The sequence below is a fragment of the Venturia canescens genome, chromosome 4 (assembly GCF_019457755.1).
Source record: "Venturia canescens isolate UGA chromosome 4, ASM1945775v1, whole genome shotgun sequence".
Classification (NCBI taxonomy): Eukaryota; Metazoa; Arthropoda; class Insecta; order Hymenoptera; family Ichneumonidae; genus Venturia; species Venturia canescens.
Window position 1 is genome coordinate 3,642,501 of NC_057424.1, and position 17,548 is coordinate 3,660,048.

Here is a 17,548-nt window from a genome sequence, read left to right on the forward strand (position 1 = left end):
ATTCACAAAAATGACGGATCTCAATAATGGCTGAACGGATTTACTTGCAACAAGGACCATTGTAGAGGGAAAAATCGAAAAAAATCGTCACCATTTTTCAGATTTTTTAATGGAACCGTTTATCCGGGAGAGCCGTTTGAAAACTCTGTGACGTCATAAAACCGGCATATTCGCGTATATAAGAGTGCAGCAGGGCTCGCGCTGGCTTTTTTTTTGTGCTGTGGTTTTTTTCTTTTAATACTTGGCGTCGAACCGCTACCGCGTCTCTTGATATTTTGAACTTCACATTAGGACAGGTGGACACACGTACGTGTACACACACACACACACACACACACACACACACACACACACACACATCGGAAGTGCTCTGAACCTACCCAACGATACCGCATACACATCGCAAATGCTCCAAACCCATCCAACGATTCCGCATACACGTCAAAAGTGTTCCGAACCGACCCAACGATTCCGCACACACATCGAAAGATGTTTAAAATCCACCTGACCATCCGCACACATATCAAAAGTGCTCTAAACCCACCTAACAATTCCGGACACACATCGAAAGATGTTCCGGACACGCACGAGCGATGTATATACGAAATCGTCGGGTGCTGGGTTTAAAAAACTTTCGATGTGTGTACGGTTGTCATTAGGTTTATTATTTGGTTATCACCTTCGAAAGTACTCCTGAGACCAAGTGTGTGCACGCGTGTTTGTGCCCACCTGTCCTAATGTGAACACCAAAATATTCAAATGTACCCTATTTCATCACATTTTTCCAACAACTTCAAACCCCCTAACCTATGGTTTTTATGGAAAAGGTCAGTCTCTCCCTACAGACTATCACTTATTATAGTCCCTTCAACAATTTCGAGACGAAAAAAAAATTCTAGCATCGATTTTCGGAAAAATATCCAAACTGCATAATTACTGAATACTTCAAAAGAAAATGTGATTCGAAATAATTGGCATGATTGGGAACAAAAGCATTTCGGGATTGAGATAAACCACCAGCAGGCGAGGGCAAACCCAATATAGTTATAACTGTGAGTGTTCCATGATCAAATTACAGAGGATAATGTGCGAGCGGATGCTAATGTGGAAATGTACGAAAAGCGTATATAGTAGATGAAAGCAGCGTCACTATTTCGGACCGTAAAGAAAAAATTACGAAGAAAATTTTCGCTCGTTCATGCGGCAAATGTGTAAATGCACAATTTGTGAATTATTATATATGGAATGGAAATATTATCATACATGCATGATAATTTGTCGGGGCATTCGATGTACTGCGAATTACGATTCGACACACTGATTCATTCATCATTCAGTGATTCTAGCGCTCCGAGCTGGAATATTCATCTCGCTACGCTGCAAGTTTACTAGAGAAACAGTCGATCGCAAAAGCGTCAAAATTTATACGTCTACTCTCACGAATTCCAATTAAATCTTTACTTTCTAATCCGCGTAAATGATCTTCCAGAAAATCATTCAACTTGTCTTCAACCTGAAGTTTTTCCGAGTTAAAAAATTTATTTATTTATTTATTTTCATTGTTTACGAAGAGCTGCTACGATGAAAAAAGTAAAAGTAAAGATAGATCTTGTAAAGCTTCAACCGTATGAATTTCAAATGAGCTCAAACCGAACTTGATGGGCTTAAACTATTATCGAATACAAATATAAGAAGAATTGAATTTAAGATTGATTTTTTTTAAGATGAGTATAAAATTTAACGAATCACGCATATTTGTACCGAATTTAACATTAGTTCGACAATTACCATACCTTCGATTATTGAAATGATCATTCGTGCTGATATCGTACTTGCTCGATTCAGCAAAGTAAATAATTGGTTGTGTAGAGGGGAACATATGATATGTTTGTGTAATGAAAATACATATGGCGAAAGCTCTGATGGAAATTCATATGAGAATTGAAGCGATTGGTCATTGATCAAAAGCATAACATTCGATAGAGGCTCGGGCAGGAGAAATTATCTCGCATCTCGATTGTATCGCTGTATCTCGGAACAACAATGAAATATTAATTTGCCTTCATTATTCATTTTTTTTCTTATTCTTACTCGTGAGAATGGGCAAATTACACAACGCGCTATACACGATACAGTCGACAACTACATGTACCAGCAATTGAACGCGTACGTGATCTTCCATACGAAAGTGTCTAGCTACGGAGATAATATGATAAATATACTTGGATCACTTATAATTTTTATGCTCAGTACGTGTGTCTATATATCTCACGAGTCATATCGGATTGAGAATCTGATCAGAAGATCTTTGTCCCTCTGTCGATCGGACAATGTGTCTCGTCGAAAGTCACGAATTTTCCATCTTTTTTCCCCTCTTTATCTACTTCTGCCTGAACAATTTGTCTCCTTCTCTTCCACTTCCTACACATATCTCTTTCTGCCTGTGTCGTTTCCATTCAATGAAACATTCTAATGTATTATATTATTTGTAGAGAAAAACGAAAAAATCTTTAATTGCATTGACCGTGTGTCCTAAACTAATATCGATGACACGCATATGTTTTCAAAGGTCACGATGAATCCAAAACCTTGGAAATTACAATGTGAAAAAAAAACATTCCAAATATTGAGCCATATCAAGGTTTTTCGACTTGATAATATTCTCGTTGGAAATATGTATTATTTGATGAGAATTGAAGCTGAATGTGAATAACGTATTAACGCTGAAAAGGACATTATCGATTTTTTTACACGTATTTAGGGGAAACTTGTTGTTTAAACAACTAAATTTTGAACAATTGTGCTTCATTATACCGAAACGAAGGTCCATTGGAACAATCTTGCAATGACGAAGTCTCGTTCGACGTATTCGAGAAAATATTTCAAGATTCCGGCAAAATGTCGTTTCCATAGTGAACCATATTTGGTTTTCCCCACGATTGAGAGATTCGAAAGATGCATGGGAGAAAATTCTACGGGAAATTCTCCGATTCTGAGATAGAAAAAATTAGTCATATAGGAAAAGAAGATTGAGAAATTTCGGAGAGATTTTTATGAGCGGAAAATCGTTTGGCAAACTTGGTAAAAACGTCGTTCCGAAACGGATGAGGAAAACAATATTTCATGTTCGTACAAAAGGCTACATTCGCTAAGTTCTCACTGACATTATTTTTCATACGAACAGCTTACATAACGATACAGACGAGTCGTCGTAAATTGGTGCTGGAGGTTCACAATAATGTAGAAAAAAAAATAGAGGAAGTGCGATGCGATAACGCCGGCGAAAGCAGGAGTACGTAGTTTCATAAGATGAGAACGAAGAAAGATAAAAGGGACTATGATCAAACCGAAAGGATGGTACACGGAGGTGATGTAAGGGAGGAATGAGAAGTTCGCGCGCAGCTGATGCTGCAGCTAAGGCATGTTACAACACCAGCGGCTTACGCCGCACACGAGAACCCGAAAACCAGATCCATGCAGCACACATGGGCTCTTGCGTGATACTCCCTATATGAGCGTGTGGCCATTTCCACGCGTTTCTCTCCACAACCTATTGTATCCTCTCTTGCTCATATATTTTTGTACAATTTACCAATCGCACTCTCACGCATCAGAGAAGTAAAAAAATAATCGATCCTTATATACCTATCTCTTTTAATCACTATCCATGCCCTGATCTTCCTCGCTCTTTGCTCTTTGTGAGAATGACCCTCCCGCCTCCCCAAATTAGTTACACGTTCCTCTCTCTCTCGTATGAAGAAGAAAAAATATGGAGCTCTCTACCCCAATTCACGGTGGTAGATTCATGCTGCTGGTTACAATAAATGTTCTTTCGCACTCTCTTTCTCCCGAATCATTCGTTTCGATCGTTTTATTTTCACCATCCCAAAAAAGCTTATGTCACTCTAAAACTCAGAATATCAATGCCGAGACGAGTGACCCGATGCAACAGTACATGGGTCTGATACATGAGTCTGTGGAGAACACTTTGGGAATAAGCGAGACATAGTGCCATTGAATGCTGCCAAAAATGTCGTTTGATCGAATAGAACACGGCGCTCGATGAAAAATAAATGAAATCAAGTCCATTACATGGCTTGTTCTTTCTAAAAACAGAACACTTCGATCCTGCTCATGAACATAGGTCCATCCCCGGTAGTCTTACATGTAACAACACCTTTTGTTGTGTGTGACAAGTTCGTTGACGATAAGCATAATTTGATCGTAAAAACGGATGTGAAACCACCTTTTACATATCCTTACCCGCGAACTGTGACTGGAGAAAAAACATCCTTCAAATCTTCAAATGAAAACAAGTATATAAGAGCCCAAAGCGAATGTGTATGTATCCTGGACAAAGAGCGAAAGTGAAAGAGAACTCCAATCGAAAAATCACTTACCAAAGTCGAGAAAGATGCGAACAGGGAGTAGCATTTGCATCTAATGAGCGAATTGCATAGGATTAGAAAAACTTCGCACTTATCGGAGTATTCCTCAAAGAAGAAAGAATAGCTTTTATACCGATGTGACAATTAGAAAAACCTCGGAGGGGGGGGGGGGGGCGACTGAAACGAAGATTGAGAGAGGGGTGAATGTTTTCCTGGATAGAAAAAGCGCTGAACTCTGAAGCGACATCATTAGAGTCGACACGAAATACCTTGCACGCATGGAAAATGAATGGGAAGTGGAAAAACGAGTGTCACTTGAAGCAGTGACACTGAAACAACCCTAAACAGGGATTATATATTCAGAGATATATATACCATTATTTTATCCATGTTACGAGAGCAATACGCAGAGAACTAACCGGCAGCACTGTAGTCTTCAGCCTCCCTCCCTGGACCGATCCAAGCTCCTCAAGAGAGGTAAAGAGAGGGAGAGAGAGAGAAGAGTAGAGAGTAGAACATTTGTGTCCCGGGAAAACGGCGCAAGCGCGGGATAAGGGTGGAAAAGCGAGCGGGCAGCTCACTACGCCCGGGAACGTTACGGGTCGTGGGACGCCGGAACGGAGTCTGTGTGTCAAGAAGATCATAAAAAAAGGTTCCAGATAAACAACGTTATCAATATACACTATATAAAATTCCGTAGATCAATTCTATAAAAACAAACCCATTTAAATAACAATTATAATAATCACTGAAAAAGTCTCAATCGTCGATCGTTACTGAACGAAAAAAACAGCAAAAAACAGAGCGATTGCTGAATTAAGCTCGTTTTTCCGAGACACTTTGCCACGTACGTGTACGTATGTACATAAAAACGTGTGTATTAGTCTCAATCCATTCTATCAGAGTGTGTTGTGCTCGAGTTTTTATTTTTCTCATTCGTCTATCCCCATCTCTCTCTCTCTCTCTCTCTCTCTCTCTCTCTCCCTCTCTCTCTCTCTCTCTAACTTTCTTTTCTCCTACTCCTTTCGATAATAAACATTTCTGTGGAATCAATAAAGATTTATAATGTTTTCAATGCCCACTCAACCGGTGTATAATTGAATTTGGTTGTAGAGTCCTTGAGAATCTCAAGAGAAAGAGAGAGAGAGGGAGGAAGAGGTAGAGATAACAGGGAAGTAAAGGATTCGGACGTTGCGGGTCGTGCGCTTATAGTATTATATACAGAACCACACCGCGAGTGTCAAGGGTGTTTAACGGAAACGTGGTGCGCGCGACTGATAAGACTGCGAGAGCCCGTTCGGTACGGTGTGCTTCCTGGGTCCACACCTGACGACCAAATTTTTCTTCTTTTTCCTTTTTTCATAGCCAATTATCTCGCTCCATTTTTTTACATTTTTTCATCGTGATTCCTCCCGTTTGACTGCCTAGCTCTGATTCCTCGAGATCTTTTTAAGCCGGCACTGGCTGATGTACTCGCGCGGTATCGACCACGCCGTGGCGGGTCCAGCAAACACGCTAATGATACGGCACTGATGCTGCCACGATTTCTCTTTTTCCGCTTCTTAGAGAAAAAACAACGAGAAAAAAATATTCACTCAATTTTACCGACTCGCCCCTCGGCGGTGCTGTTCATTCCGCCTTCTGTGATAGAAATATTCATTGTTCAATCATTCCTATAAATAATCATTTTCATACTCTAATAATCCTCTTAATAATTGTAAACAATGATGCAGGTGAATCCTGAGTGCCTAAACTGTACTCGAGACAACTGACGTGAGAAATGCAGAAAATTCGTTTAAAGTGCTGAATATCTACAGGGGACATTGATAACCCCTGTCCGTGTATTTATTTGTACACGTATGATTCGTGAATACTTACATTTCTGTTGAACTAAAAACAAAATTGTGAGTATCACTCCCGAGGGAATATAAATTTTGGCAAAAACTCTCGTTTTATTTGTGAATCAACGTCCAAGACTGAACGGACTTATAACAGAAATTAGTGAATTTCGTTCATTCATTCACCAAATAAAAACCTTCTGAACTCATTCTTCGAGATATACAAAGAGCGCGAAGGGAATCGCTGCGCTTACTGGTGTCATCATGAGCGAGGGATCCGGCAAGTCTCAGTCCAGAAGTGGTACGCAAAATTTTTTTCATTCTCCTGAGAGTTTGATAACACATTTTTTTGCAATTTATGTTGCCCACGAAACCACAAAAAACGAAGTAACTAATTATCAAAACGAATTTACTCAATAAAATAATTTAAAAAAATGGGTATATTTATGATTTACGAAGAATTGAATATTTTTCATTTTTTTTTATTCCCTTCTCGAATTATTTCTGTAACATGAAAAAAAGTGGTGGACATTGATTCTGATGAAATATACAAAAAAATCTCCTACAAGTAGATTAACCAATAGCTGACCGAAAAACATTCGTCACTTGAATGTTTTCTAAACAATCACACTTAAAATAATTATGAAAATTCGAACACTGACCTACTGGTAGAAGCGATGAAAACAGCAAAACTTCATTCTCTCATTTTAATTGGAATTCTGAAGTAAATGAGAGAAGTAGATAGATGAAAGAATGTATTTTTCAGCGTATATACCTAAGGATTCGTCCCACTTTCTTATTCATCGCTATCCCTTAAATTATTTAAAACGAAAAAACTGACTTGTAACGAACTATAGTAGAAATATAGACTCTCTTTTCTTCGCGACGTTATCTGTACGGTATCCATTCGTATATAGTACAAAACGGTTATACCTATAGTTGAGGCTCGTCAATGCATGGTAGTCTGGGTGGTCTGCTCCAAGCAAGAACTGACCCCCCCCCCCAAGTTGCATGCCCCTCAGTTACAGCATATGCGTCGGCTTTCTTCATCATGAATTCGTATATATATATATGCGTGAATACATATAAATATATGTTTTCAAGCATAGCCAGCATTTACGAGCGCGCACCTACAATCTTGTCAGACTCTACTACCTTTACTACTACTTCTACTTCGTATGCTATTGGGCGAGTCCCCTGTGCTGCCGATGCTTGCTGCTCTCATGCACCAGTAGATATCCCCAGGGTATTGTCAGACGCCCTGCAAACGCTACTAGGTCATCCCTGTAGACTCTCCCGTTTTCTCTCTGTCTGTCTCTCGCTCTCTCTCTCTTCTTTTAGGGTTTTGTCTCCCAGCATCTCGTATTTCAACACTTTGTACTCTGCACAGACTTCGAACTGAATATTCACCGGAATAAAAAATTGATATTATTCATTCTTTCCATTGTCGGCACCTTGCTAATCATTATTGAATTCCAACTCATGCATTATTCATGCCAATTATATACCAAGTGGTACGAATCCCGAGTGATCCGATCCGGAAATTCGAATGCTTCACGTCTTTCGGATTTCCCGATGATTCACGAACCTTCTTCATCATAAGCCATATTTTTAATTAGCTCGTGCATAAAACGATCAAATGACGATAATTGTCGGGTCGCATTTCACATTCATGCTCAATTAAAATGAGAATGAAACTCTCTTCAGTGTAAAGCATATACCGCATAATTATGTAGTTTTAACGAAACCATAAATTCTCCTACAATTAAATTCATTGTGCAAAAACCCCATATACTCTTCGGCCCCATCGACAAAAGGCTCTGCTTTTCACTTTGTTTCAACTTTTGCTCACTGCCACATGAGCTGTTGTAACGGCTCTTTACAAAATGAATATTAATTTACCGCGATCGAAAAAAATGGAAATGAAACATCTAAAATTTCTTTTTATACTACGATAACCTGTTTTTTTTTCTTGAATTATCAACTGACTTTGAATCATCTTGATATATTACCAAATAGCAAATTGTAATGAGTCATTGGTTTATTATCGATGGCCATTAATTGACGAAAGCAAAACTACCTTCGCGTTTGTCAAGATATGAACAGCTAGAGGCTCTAATATCGTGTGTATTACTAAGGGTGGAGTCCCGGTAATTGCTGGGTCATAATAACCGACCTGGAAGAGACCGGAGTGGAGTACAAGGAGACAGAAGGAGAGAGAGGGAGGGAGAGCTTTCATCTTAGTACTTGAAAGCGAGCCTTGGGAAAGCTTCAGGGAAATTCTCTTCTGGTAACACACGAGTGCTCTGATGTTAATATCAACCGCTTGCCACCTAAACTTACCATGTTTACCTAAAGGTGGAACTAAAAGTTTGTCGTTGAAAGTGACGTTTAGAGATCTTTCAGTATCGTAAATCTACGTCACTCAATAAAAAATTGTTGCGAAAAATAGTCGAATAGTGTGAATGAAGGAAAAGCAACTATTCGATTTTCATCCGATTTTCATCGTTGATATAAATGAACAGATCCTTTAGGTGTTAAGGAATATCATGAGTTACTTGTGATTTAAAAAAGCAACTAAACTTTTTTGCTTCTTTAATGATCAAAGAAACGATAAAAACTTATTTTCGCAATTATTAAACTTGCGTGTAACTTATTAGTTAAGATTGATACATTTTTAATACAATGATAGCGGTTAAAATACTTTCGTTGTAAAATCGTCAAGCAAAATGTGACAACAGACATTGTCTATTTACATGGCTCATGGTTGTGCTCAGCTGGCTCATGGTGTTGGCAAACTTTATGTCGTTATTACTCGTTAACTTCAAATAAGTATTTTTCTTTTTCTATTCCCAAGTCTTTTTCACCGGTAACAAGGGTTTTTCAAGACATCATTGATATTTAAAAACATTCTATTGTGTTATTCTCATTTTTGGCTCTTCAAAATTGGGAGGATCCTATTTCATTAAATCCAAACTGTCGCACAAGAAGTGTGCTTGTCATAAGAGCCTATGTATAATCCTTATTCAAAAAATGTGATTTTCGTTAATTGTCGTCTCGACAACTAGACGGTAGATCCTATAATAATTCCGGAAATAGATGCACGGTATATATTTATAGCATATGTCCAAACTTCAACTCAAAAAGTTGGAACTTTTGATTTCCATTAAATTCGCGTGAATTTCCTTGATAAGCTTTAACAACGTTGTTTTTGTCGAACACATTTTTTTATAATATCACCTTAAAAAAAGCGTGCACTGAGAACAATGAGTTCATCGAACACAATTTTAGTCGTAAAAACGTATCAAATAAAAAGAAATTCGTTGACCCAAACAAAAATTCCATTGATACGCACAAGAACTGATTGATTGTTAATCGATTGATTCATAAGATCATGTACACTACATGAGCGCTGAACAAGTGCAATTTCCTTTCATCATAAAGAACTAGTGCAATTATCTTCTCAAAAATTTATAGATTTAAAAATTCACACTAAAATTAAAAGACTAATCAATAAGTTCATTGTAATTATTATTCAACTATATAAAAAACATGTCGTTATTAGTAAAAATTTGACTAGTTAGCTTCTTGATTTGGCAACGTTGTTGTTGGTGGAAAGAAATCTACATTACCGTCAAAACTGATGACCTTTGAATGTCATATATGACTCTATATAAAATGTGAATAATTTCATTTCGAGATTTGAGATTATACATTTGTTACATTTGATGTTGCATCATTATTTGTGATTGCAAATATTTTTGTGATCTCAATATTTGTATAAAATATTTTTTAAAAAACACACATTTTTCTATTTTTTCATACCGAGAAAGAAGGTACATACACAACCGTATTACCTATACTAATGTAAGCACGTCACACATATAAACGATATATGCCGACATAAAACAACTGATCTGCCGTGCTGTTACCAGACCCAGTATTCGACGACAAATCATGAGCGATAATCGTAATTAAGGTGGATGAGTGACGGCTACGTGATTGAAAACAATAATTTTATTGTTTTAGAAATATAATTGGTAAAGAACCAACATTTTTATAAAATTTTATTATTAAAAAAACGTTTGAAGAATTCATTTTGACTAGCGTGGTGCAGCAGCTGCCGCTGCTGTTGATGTCACGCTGTGAGTTTTGTTTACAAATTTTACAGATTATGAAGTGAGTTTACTGTCCAAAGTAGTAATTGCAGTGGAGGAAAATGAAAAAATGAACGATCAAAAAGTTTGCCAGAATAAAAATCGTCGTTTTGTAAAAATTTACAAAAAAAAAACGTGGCGAAGCTAATAACGAATGATTTCTCATCAGATATTTTTTCATATTTCAGCCGATTTTCAACAAGGTTCAAAAACTAAAATACTCATGATGTATTCTTGAATATCCACGAAATATAACGATCGATTTTTTTTTGCGAAATCTTGGATATAACTAACAAAAAAATTCAATAACTTTTCATATGTGTTACGGCTTTCATATGCCGGAGTGATAGGAGTCAGAGAAAAGTCGATATTCAATAATTAATTTGCTGCTGAACTACACGGTAACTAGCATCGAAATTTTGCAAATCTGTCCAGTACGTATTCATTTTTGCCTACCAAAAATATCATCGCGTAATCTTGGAGAGCGAATATTCACCCATCTACCTTAATCTATGATTTCAATCTTAAAATTTCGGTGACCTAACAGTTTTATAACACCAGTAGCAAGAGAAATGTTCAACGGATACGTATACGATTTTAAGTTTTTTTCTTCTTCCGAAGATCTTTACGATCTTTTCAATTAGATTCGAAAGTCACGGTCCATTCGCTGTCATTAAAATGTCCAATTTTTAATAATTATTTTTCCGCTTAAAGGCTCGGTAACTTTCTCTGAATTTTATTTATACTAGCAACAATGCGGGCGCTACGCACCCGCTTTACCGGCGAAAAACTAACTAATAATGATGTTTGGCAACAATCCACGACAACAAATTTACAAAACCATGGCAACGAATAGAGGCTTCGCATTTCGACATATCGAAATATCTTTTTTAAGAAAGGACAGTCATTTTTGAATATTTTTCTATGCTCTGTTAAAAAATCAGATTTTTCTGCAGATTTTAAAATACTGTGCATGATCTCATTCAATCAACAAAAATTCTATTGAATTTATGAATTCGATTTGTCCGCTACAATTTGTCACCCAACAAAAAGTTTCGTTCAATGAGCAAATTCCTTGTCTCAGTATGAGGCTGAATTCTTCTCACTTTGAGCTCAGTAGCATCGAACTCGTTCAATTATTCGAAAATAACTAAACTTAACATCAAGTTCAACAACGAGAAAAACAGAAGCCTTCGTATCACTTTTCACAGGTCAATAAACTCGATGTCTCGTTCAATAAAGTAGAAGAAAAAAGGATATGAGATATTGAGAATCTATATGTAGATAGACTCGTGTATTCACGTCACGAACCATTACAGAAAGTTTTTTTATTCAGTTGAATACTCTTTTGAAAAAATGAAAAAAGTTATCCATCGATAATGATTTTTCATTTACCAAGCTTGCTCGCGATGGAAACTCTTAAAAAATGGTGTTCACACTCTATTTTACAGCTGTGAGAACAAGGTGAATTTTCATCAATTGTCCCGAGTGCACCCCGCTTAAACTCCCTTTCAAACGATCAGGGACTTGTCGAATTTTAATGAATTCGTCGCCCTGAAATAAGTGGCTTATATAATTAAGGTTCGGTGTAATAATTCGATTCAATCACGATCCGCAAGTGTAATATTAGAATCGAACATCACCATCGCTATTTGAATAATTTACCTTCCGAATCGAGATCCCCGAATTTCTTTCCGCAATAAGTATAATGCAGCGATTATTACCAAAGAAGCACTCCATTCAACACTTTCAAAAAAAATGACAAAACTTGAAGAACTTTTTTGCTCTACGAATCCCATAGGGTTGGACTGAACGCAACAAAAAGACCGTAATGCTCGCGAATAGTTGACCGAAATTATTTTATCCTCCACCGCATTTTACACTCATGAAAACAACACAACATAGAGATGGATGAGACGAATTAATCCTTCGCAGGATTAATATAATAAACGAAGCGTTTAGATTTAAATGAAGAGTCATTAGACGTTTAGAGTAGTATACAGAGCGGGAGAGGGGGCGTGGGGAATTTAGTTCGAAAAATAAAAATGCGCGTTGAGCTTTCGTGAGTACGGTCAGGTGCTATCAGGGAAATAGGGATCTGTATATACATATACATGAGCTAGCTTTTCTGTCCTCTCTCATCTTTCCTGTCTGTGCCCCCGGCTATAACTCTGCCACACTCTCACCTCAACCGAGCGCGCACTGCTGTTGGTGGCGTACAGCAATTCCAAGAGTGCACTCTTCCTTCCATCTCTGTTGCTCGCTCTCGACATCGCGGTCTCATACCGTATGCACTCGTCGACCCCTCCAAACCTGTGTCCAAGTGAAAATTAAAGCGCCGCCGCATTATTAAAGCCCGGTCTACATTCCCTCAACGAGCTTTTTTTCTCGTCAACTCTTATTTTTTTTTAAACTGAGACCCGAGTGGAACAGACACACGTGAGTGGATTTTTATACCAACTGAGTTTTTGCATAGAGAAGGAATAGAGAGAAAGCGCACTGCAGAAACGCCTCGGGACTAGTCGACTCCTTCTTTCTGTACTTTCATGCATCTTCTGTGCACTCGTTCCTCATGAAAACTTGGAGTAAACGGGAACGTGCATTCGCCTCGCGAACTTTAAGTACGGGACCGTGGTCTCAGCAGCAGTCGACTCCTACGCTCGATTTAAAGAAACAACTTCGCTGAATACAAGTCTCTTATGTCTCATTTTGCGAAGTATGTTCATTTTCTCTTTCCCAATTTATGCATGATTAGTGATCGTGCATGGGTGGTCCTTATTTTGGGTTGAATTTTTATTTTTCAAATTCACCTCCTGGTTCGATTCCAAATCGTTAAAAAAGACACCATGAAAAAACTGGGGTTAGTGGAATGATGGGAAATGGTGCTGGCAAGCCCAAGTTGATTGAAAAAAAGGCATATTATATTAAAGTCATGTTTTTCTACGATTTTTCGAGCATTTATTGTTGATAGTTGCCAGTTATCATCGTAGTCATTCAAAATTGTTGCAATCATTGATCAGATTTGATGGAATTGATGAATCTATTGTATCGATACACTTTACGCGCTCGCACATACACCCACTGAGCAACATACAAACGCTCGGTGTAAGTGCGGCGAAATTTCGAAAACCCGCTCCCCACCGGAGCAAGTCCAACCCTGCACCGCACGCCTCACTGGACTACAAGGATCAGACTATCACAGGGTCACGTATCATTTTGTTCTAGTTCTTCTTCCTATTATAATTTCTGCGTGTCACGTGGCATAGCGTCCATCTATCACACTTCTTTGGGTGTACGCCTGTTACGTCCCGAGAGGGAGGATTAGATGGGGACGCACAGTCGCCGATTTAGAGAGGCAGGGTGTACTTTTGAGTATCGCTGCCGGTGAGTCTTCCTTGGGACTAGTGCGGCGCCCGAGGACACACGTTATATTTTCAGGTATACGTGACCTTGTGATGATGCTGTGCTCGTGAATTAAAAGTGGAGCGGTGTCGAAGGCTTCGCGAAATAAGTGAATGCGATGATATTTTGTTCACTACAAAATATATTGATGAATTTATTGATAGACTATTACACTTATTTATACTTTGAAATTAAAATGTTTTTACTATGTACTTTTGAGTTAGCGATTTAGACAGAGTTCTCCTAAGTGATTTGGATTAGAGAGCGAGAGTTCTCCGATCTTAAATGTTTCAAGGTTCGTTGCTAACTGACTTAAAACTACAGTCTTTTTGACTTGGTCGGAGTTAGAGGATGAGATGTATCTGGGGGGTTGGATGCTGTAGAGGGGAGTTTTTCTATAAGGTTTTTCAGTTTGGATTGGTTAATAGGTCGTAAAGTGGGTGGTTTGACTTGGTAATTGGATTTGAATATGAGGGAGACTTTTCCGGAGATTTGATTGGAGGAAAAGTAGTGCGAGGTTTTCTCAGGATTAGGGAAAGTGGGTTGAACGGAAATGATAAGATGTGCAGATGTTCTTCTTGGAAATGAGGGATGCGTTTTCGGGGCTCGTGGAAAACGTGGTTTTCGAAACGCAGCTTTGGAATTCGTGTGGGTCTGGAAAATGTTTACATTGGTGATAAAATTGGGGATAAGGAATATTTGGGAAAAGGACTTGGATAGATTTCATATTTCTTGCGCCGGTCGTGTGTATTTATGTGGCTACTGAAAAAACGAGTAGCTTGTTAGAGATAACCGGAATTTTCTAAGAGTATATTTTATGTTGAGTTATCTTACTGGATATGAATTTATTTATCAACGAACGATGATGTAAGTTTAGACTTGTAGATTTAAGACGAAAAAGTGAGGGGCGTTCTGCGTAATGCTAGGAATGCTAGGACGTAACAGCCTATCCCGTTCCGAATATTTTGTCTCCTAGCACATTGTCCAGCTAACATGATATTCTTTCTAATCTCTGTGACAAGTGTCTGCCGGCATAGCACAAGCTACCTTAATTATAAATTCTATCCTCAAATATTAATGTTTTCAAATAATTTTCATTATTTTATAACTTTCATATAAACTGTCAACTCCTAGAGTTACATCTTACTGCGAATTATTCGTCAAAAGTTTCTCACTATTGCGTTCGACTAGCTTTTGACAAATAAATTCTCAAAGCAATTCTTTTATTCCGTGTCTCTCAGGTTGCTTCCTATATCCATCTTTTTGCTTATTCCGGCCAAGCTGAAATAAGCTTACGAAACAAAATTATTTCGTTTCATTGGGGCTCGAACAGGGACCGACATTAAATAGGATTAGTAAAGGGAATATATCCCGGAAACGAAAGATAAATAAATTCAGAAATGGTATTTGATAGTGCCGTTTTTCCTCCAGGTTGTGAAGAAAATAAAAGAAAGTAATGATCTAGAAATTGTCAAAAATAATATTCTCTCTACGAATATAAAAATGGTAAAAGAGTTGTCTGCTTATTATAGAAACTCAAGAGCAAAGAATAAAAGATCATATAAGGATTAGCTCCAGAACATACGAGAAAATAATACATCACAGACAGAGATAATCAATTGAAATAATTGGAGGTTAGGACACGACATGCTTATACTTCTCAAAATTTAAAAATACTCATAACGCAGTTTCGATTTTGAATGACTGTAACATAAATATTTGAATGATTGTTTTAATGACGACTGACAAGGTTTTCGAATACAGTTCGAGGGCTCGACGTACTTTCAAAATAGAAAGAAAATAGCAGCCAAAGAAAGAGTAAACAAAAGTTTAATTGAAGTTAAAACGATGACGGACTTGCCGACACCATTTCCCATCATCCCACTGCGACCCCAGCTTTTTCGTTGTGTCTTTTTAAGTGATTTGGAGTCAAGCCAGAGGTTGAATTGGAAAAAAAATTTCAACGCCAAATAAGGACCACCCTAACGATCACGCGTCATAGAAAATCGTTATTGTTCTTTAGTCGCAAAATAACCATGAAATTATTGCTGAATGTTGATTGGTTTAGGAAGAAAAATTATTATCGAGTCACATATAAGCAGGCATTCAATTTAAAACAGTTAAGAGAAGGTCTTTCTAGAAAAGTTTATAAGGCTTTTAAGGAAATGGAAAATATGCGAAAGATAAAAAAGTTTAAGCGATCAAAGCCTAATACATTTTAGTCTTTGAACTCATGTCAACTTCATTGTTGTCGATTTTCGGAAAACTCTCACTTAACGTAAGGCGACGCAGACAAATTGGAAGCCGCGTGATGTAACACGTAATCGAAGGACCTCGCAGTTGTTATTATTAAACGCATCAAAAACGTTGCAAAAAAATGCGGTAATGTGGAATTGAACCTGAATTTTTTGGCTGACATAAGTGATAGAATATTTGAATGTTTCCCGATACGAGCCTGCAATTTCAACAGTGTCATCTCATTCAAAGGTCAGAGTAGGCCAGGACGAAAATTGGTTGAAGCCTATAAATGGATAACGTATAAATGGATATCTCGGTGACCTTCAGAGTTCAGGGCTACGGATCTCTGACGAAAACAAAAATAGTTTGACCCCCTAGCTGTTGACGAGCATCTCGAAACAAGCTCTGAATCATTCAAAACCATGTGACACGTCTAGATTCACGTATAGTAGATCAACCTATCACAACCCTCCAAATATCTAAACGATGATTTTTAATTTCTCTGATATGTCTTGTCTAAACGATCAAATCACCCTCGTTCCATCGTGTAGACGTTTGATATCTGGTCATCAATCAAACTGACCCGAAATCGACTCAACATGCGTGAATCAAACATTTTTTTAGTAAGGTGTCAGTTCGACACGAAGCTACTGTCCAGAGTCCCAACTGCCCCCAATATATACCTAGATATACCGTTGACGACCATACAACGGCGGAGCATATCTATATTTTAGGGGCAGTTGGGACTCTGGGCAGTAGCTCTGTGTTGACCTGACACCTTACCAAAGAAATGTTTGATTCACGCCCGTTGAATCGATTTCGGGTCAGTTTGTTTGATGACCAGATTTTCGGACGGAAAAAAAAATTCAATGCATTTTGTAAATTTCTGCAGTATTCCGAACACCCCGGCAAACCCCAAAATCGAGCAATAAAATTTTTTCACTTCACGGTGGCAGGCGGAGCTCTGGCCATCGACTATCATTCTTATGCTGCTACAAAAGCATGTAAAGTTTTACATGTTTCTGTTGTAGTGTATCTCGCGTTCATCTTCGGAGTCGTTTTTTTGTGAAGGAATGCACGCAATGAATGTTTATCAAGGTAAAACCACAAGGTCGCTCCTCGACCTGACTTTTGTACTATTTATATTCGCCAGCACGAGAACGAAGACGATGCTCTACAAATCTTTCCAAGTTGTAAACCTTTCGAGATGTCCAATAATCCCTGTGGCTCACCTTTTTCTTTTTACTCGCTCTCTCTTTCTCTTTCTCCCATATATATTTTCTCTCCTTTATTTTCCGACGAGCGTCAAACACATGTCCCCGCGAGAATTCCCTGTATGCTCATAAAAAAGTTTAATATCGAATAATATCGACGGCGTATACGTGTTGCGAAACTGGACAAATGATACTCCTGCGAATCCTCATATATTTTATGGTTTTTCATAAATTCCTCGCCTCATTTTATCGCTCTCAATGGAACTTTTGATATTTATTCAGTTTTTCTATATAAAAACGATGTATAAACC

The 17,548-nt window shown here is 37.9% G+C and overlaps 1 protein-coding gene across 4 annotated transcripts in view; it reads left to right on the plus strand.

Annotated features, from left to right (window-relative positions):
• The window catches only part of kcc (solute carrier family 12 member kcc), a 277,322-nt gene that overhangs the window by 203,276 nt on the left and 56,498 nt on the right, over positions 1-17,548 (plus strand). Inside the window, exons 1-2 of one of the 4 annotated variants that reach the window (XM_043416524.1) lie at positions 4,977-5,040; positions 6,122-6,527. The exons of 1 other annotated variant lie outside the window; for it this stretch is intronic. In XM_043416524.1, the coding sequence (XP_043272459.1) occupies positions 6,491-6,527 (37 nt within the window). In that variant the 5' untranslated portion in view covers positions 4,977-5,040; positions 6,122-6,490. Of the gene's footprint in view, positions 1-4,976; positions 5,262-6,121; positions 6,528-17,548 lie in introns of those variants that run through there. 2 more of the 4 variants (XM_043416525.1, XM_043416527.1) reach the window with 2 other exon arrangements.